Source organism: Charadrius vociferus, unplaced genomic scaffold, assembly GCF_000708025.1.
Source record: "Charadrius vociferus isolate BGI_N301 unplaced genomic scaffold, ASM70802v2 scaffold90, whole genome shotgun sequence".
Classification (NCBI taxonomy): domain Eukaryota; kingdom Metazoa; phylum Chordata; class Aves; order Charadriiformes; family Charadriidae; genus Charadrius; species Charadrius vociferus.
Genome location: NW_009647222.1, coordinates 8,819,946 through 8,825,157, shown reverse-complemented (window position 1 = coordinate 8,825,157; position 5,212 = coordinate 8,819,946). Strand labels below are relative to the sequence as shown.

Here is a 5,212-nt window from a genome sequence, read left to right as displayed (position 1 = left end):
CCCTTGTAGCAAAGAAGGCCAACAGCCTGCTGGACGGCATTATGTAGAGCATTGCCTGCAAGGTCAAGGGAAGCAATCCTTCCCCGCTACTCAGCGCTTCTGAGACACATCTGGAGTGCTGCCTCTGGGCTCCCCAGGAAAAGCGAGACATGGACGTACTGGAGCGAGTCCAGCAAAGGGCCACTAAGATGGGAAAGGGACTGGAGCACATGAGGTAGGAAGAGAGGCTGATAGAGCTCTGTCCATTTTTCTTGGGGAAGAGAAGGCTCGGGGAGCGTCTTGTGAAAGTGTATAAATACCGGATTGGAGATGGGTGGGGTAAAGAAGACAAGCCAGACTCTTCTCTGTGGAATCCAGCAATTGGATGAGACACAGTGGGCACAAATTGAAATACGGGGAATTAGATTGAAAGCAATGGTGGTGAAGGACTGGAACAGGTAGCCCGGAGAGGTTGTGGATTCTGTGTCCTCAGACAAGGTCAAAAGCCAAGAGGACGCGGTCCTGAGCACCCTGCTGTAGGTTACTCTGCTTTGAGCAGGGCCATTGGTCAAACAATCTCAGGAGGTGCCTCCCAACCCTTCTGTGATTCTGTGACTAAAAGGGGCCTGACCTGAGGCCTGGAGAGCTCCATGGATGAAAGGGCTGCGAATAGCTTAAGGTGCTTTCCAAAGAGCTTCCCCAGTGTTGGAGTCTTATGAGTCCATCTGTGGTGCTGCAGTGCTTGGAAGGGTTTGTGGAGGGCAGAAGGGCCTGGGAAGGTCCTGAGCAATAGGCCTGACATCTGTTGCAGGCAACCGAGTAGAAACTGCACTAAACCTTAAACTTAGAGGCTGTATGCATAAAGGTGGTATTTTATGAATGCGTCAACGTGTCTTCTGTAAGGGAAGGCCAGCTGCCATTGAGCACAGGGACAAGGGGGAACTCTGTCATAAAGTGAGGGACACCTGCTTATGGCAAAGTCATTCAATGGTGTATCTGGCACAAGAGGGATTTACTCATCCTAAATGGGTGAGTAAATTAATTGGTCAAAAGAGCGTGTGTTCAGAGGAGCATTCTGACCTGAAGTATTGGGGTAGGAGGAGGCAGCTCTATGAAACTCTCAGCTCGGTTCTTGTGGCAGCCACCCAAGCAGCGTGAGCACTTGGAATTCTTCGCCAACAAGTAGAAAACGAAACAGCAAAATGCTTTCCCGCCACAGTATAAAGGTTAATGTTTAGCAATAATTGGGTTTCAGTATCCTTTTTCTTCTGGATTTTTTTTTTTTGGTGTTTTCTAATTTAGTTCTAATTAGATGGGTTCTTCACAGCACAGCTGCATGACCCTTCTTTCAGCCACTGTATTAGCTGAACATATGATGTCACATCCTCTGCTTGTTTTCTCCATGTATTCAGACTCCATATTTCACCATTTCGTTTCAGAGAAAGGAAGTGCCAGACCATAGAGTTATAGGCGCTCTCAGAGACACTAACTTCTTGAAAATCTTGTCCAGCTGAGCAGTGACTTCTGTGGTGTCTTGAAAGCAGAGACAGGTGAGTAGTATTCGTAGTTTCTTTGCAACGGCGCTTGCAGTTTCAGAGGAAGGTAGAGAACCAGATTTCCTGTGTTTGTTTTGTGAAAGAAATCGACTGGCTAATGCGGTGTCTAATATGTCCTCTTATCCTCTACAAAAGCAGAAATGTATTTCTAAATATATAGAACTGTGATTGTAATAGAAGTTCCTCCTCTTACTAAAAATATGCACGTAACCTTGAAGCTTGCATACTGTTAGATTAGAGCCGCGTTTTTCTGCTTTCTCTATAGCAAAGGCTCTATCCCCTCAAGCCTGTCCCTGCTTTCTCTTCTGCAGTTTACCAAGCTAAAAATGATTTACAGGATTCAACAGGCTGTGGTGTGGAGGGAGGAGGAAATAGGTACGTAGAAAGCAGAGTGGGTTTTTTTTCACCGCCTGTAACACCCACAGCACATGCTGGCATTTCTCTGTAGGAGAAGAAAATGCTCCGGGGATCCCGAGCTGATGATTGTGTATCAGGTGCCTCTCCTCTGTCCCCCAAAGCCCCAGTGCCTAGTGGAGAGTGGTGGCTCTGTGCTGTTGCATTTGGAAACTTCCCAGCGCGGCTGACAAGTCATTTTCTGGCTACATGGAGAGTTTAGTATGTGACTCTTTCGCAGAAACCAGGGGTGAATGACAAATGGCATTGTGCCAGCTGGGTTCTCTGTCCTGTTCCCTGTCTGTTTGGTTACAGATTAAAGCCTCTGGCGTTTCCCGAAGCTCTCTATTCTGGAGCCTGGGGATTTGGATTTGGAGATGGAGCAGAGGGAGGCAGGAGAAATCATAGGATCATAGAATTGTTTACATTGGAAAAGATCTTTAAGATCATCAAGTCCAGCCATCAACCTAACACTTCCAAAACCACCACTAAAGCATGCCTCTAAGTGCCACTTTTAAAGACCTTGAGGGATGGTGACTCAACCACTACCCTGGGCAGCCTGTTCCAATGATTAACAACCCTTTCAGTGAATAAAATTTTCATAATATCCAATCTAAAACTCCACTGTCACAACTTGAGGCTGTTTTCTGTCATCCTAAATGCCACAATCATCTGTGCTGCTTCTTCACGTGCTTTTGCGCATTGCTCTTTGGGGCCTCAGTGGTGGTCCCAGGAGGTGCTGGTTCTCCTGTACTTTCATTTAAGGCGAGGTGGGGGCAGAAATGCTGATGCTAATGCTGAGAATGTAGCTAAAATGACTTCTCTTTTCATTGCTGCCTTGTTAATAATCTCTTGCTCCCTATCCTTCCCTTTTGCAGGAGGAAGAGAGGAAATAAGGGTAAGGTGGAGGGGGGATTGAATTTCCATCATTAGGTGATTCCACTGGCAGAGCTGAGCAGGTCACAGTCAGCATGACCTTTGCATCCTGGGTTGGTGACAGTTGGGTTAGCCAGCACCATCTGCCCGAGGAGGTAGAAGTGAGGACTTGGCAGGGGAGCAGGGTTTGGAAGCAGCCTCAACATTCTCTTTACCTACGCAGTTCTTGTCCTTCTTGTCTGCATCCACCTCCAAAGCTGCCTTGTATCAATTCCCCTCCCACTATCCATCCGTTCTGCTATTCTACAGTGTCATGAAAAATGAGGAGGCTCTCTGTAGGGGCAGGTGGTTGATCTCAAAAGGGAGCAACTGCTCATTCAACAGCCTGGGAGACTGACACCTCTTGACAGGAACTGATAATAGCACTGGGGTTTTAGTATTGTGTTTGGTTTTTGGGGAAGGACAGGTTGTATATCAGGAGAAAAAACTCTCATCATGAGAAAAAATTCTCAGCAAGGCAGCAGTTCCACACACTGTCTATTGACGGAGCTCCAGGAATATTCATAATTCCTATTTCCTTGTCCTGTGGTATTTTGCATATACGTCTCATGTCCAGAATTACCTGAAGTTGTAGAAGATGATAGATAAAGTCTCTAATGCTGTTCCCAGATTTTGTTGTGCATCACCATGTAGGTAAGCCATTTGTGTGCCATATGCTGTGTATCCTTCCAAGTGTCAAGCACAACGTACATGGACAATATACATGGACAGAACTGAGGACCAGTCTTGGTTTGTGATACACAGAAAAGAAGACTCGTCCTTATTTTGTGTTTCAAAGAGAGCAATGCAAAGACGGGCAGTAGTTTCTGATGTGGGATCTGAAGGCGCTGTGACAATACAGAGAAGCCAGGAGACTGTTGCAGAAGTGACCCAAAGGCATAATTTAAGCCTGCTGCCCTGAGGTGAAGGAAGGAGAGTTCTGCTCTGCTGTGGCACCGTTCCAAGGCTCGTGGTCTGCTGCCTTTCCTGTCAGTGTCTTTTTCTTCTTTCCTCCCCTTCAGATCACGACGGTTGTCTTGGGAGAGCAGTCTCTGACAGGAGTGAGACTGCCCAGGATGTCTAGCTGCCTGCCAAAACTGACCACGGTGGTGCTGACTCACAGACTCAGGGCTCTGTTTATCCTCACCATTTCACTTGTGTTCTTTGCCTCTGTCATGTTCTACTGGAGGACTGGGGAGGATGCTGAGGGCCAGGTCTACAGCTTGCCTACACAAAGCATGTGTGCACAGTATTCTCCTCCCCAAGCCATTGCTGGTGGGCCCCCTCCTCCACCAGGGGATGTGTTTTTTGTGGAGACCTCAGAGCGAACTAAACCAAATTACCTGTTCACATGCTCCGTGGAGTCAGCAGCCCGGGCACATCCTGGGACAAAGGTCGTGGTGCTCATGAAAGGTTTGGCAAAAGGGAATGCCTCATTACCCAACCACTGGGCATTCTCATTGCTGAGCTGCTTCCCCAACGTGGAAATCCGACCCTTAGACTTGCAGGAGCTTTTCTCAGGGACACCTCTGGCAAAGTGGTACTTGCAGCCTGAGCACCAGAAGGAACCTTATTTCTTACCTGTCCTGTCTGATGCCTGCAGAATTACCATCATGTGGAAATTTGGCGGCATCTACTTGGACACAGACTTCATTGTGCTTAAGAACTTGAAGAACCTCACTAATGCCCTCGGTATTGAGGCTCATAATCTACTGAATGGGGCCTTTCTGTCCTTTAAGCCCAAGCATGAATTCATGGAGCTTTGCATGCAGGACTTTGTGAAGAACTACAATGGCTGGATCTGGGCGCACCAGGGCCCAGGACTCTTAACGCGCGTCTTCAAGAGGTGGTGCTCCATCAGTAATATCAAGAACAACATGACCTGCAAAGGAGTGCGAGCTCTTTCCCCGGAAGCTGTATATCCTATTCACTGGAGTGCCTGGAAAATGTTATTTGAACCAATCAGCTCCTTAAAGCTTCGTAGGATCCTTAAGAACACCTATGCGTTGCATGTGTGGAACAAACTGAGCCATGGGACAAAGCTAGAGATCACATCGCAGGCTTTCCTGTCTCAGCTGTATTCTCAGTTCTGCCCTGCCACATATGCAAAGATGAAGAAGGACTCTGAAGAGCAGTCAAGGCCTGCAGTGTGACCTGTGGGCCCTTGGCTGCAGGGAAGTTCCCCAACCTGAAGGAACCCGAGTGCCTTTCACCCTCCACAGAATTGGTTTCTGGCCTAGGAGCAGGTATTCTGTGTAACAGCTCAGTGATTTGGTACCATTTCCAGTATCTGCCTCAGATCCCACGTGCTTCAAATATCCGCCGGAACCTGAATTTGGACTCTCTCGTTGTCATTCAGTAGCCCTTGA

General features: G+C 47.7%; 1 protein-coding gene across 1 annotated transcript; it reads left to right on the top strand.

Annotated features, from left to right (window-relative positions):
• Positions 1-3,883: 3,883 nt before the first annotated feature.
• LOC104281659 (lactosylceramide 4-alpha-galactosyltransferase-like) lies at positions 3,884-4,996 on the top strand. The gene has a single exon (XM_009879694.1). It carries the CDS (start codon positions 3,920-3,922, stop codon positions 4,994-4,996), a length of 1,077 nt encoding a protein of 358 aa, XP_009877996.1. The 5' UTR covers positions 3,884-3,919.
• Positions 4,997-5,212: the final 216 nt, after the last annotated feature.

What these genes read in the sequence shown, in the direction of transcription:
- LOC104281659 (XM_009879694.1), top strand. Translation starts at nt 3,920, where the DNA reads ATGTCTAGCTGCCTGCCAAAACTGACCACGGTGGTGCTGACTCACAGA.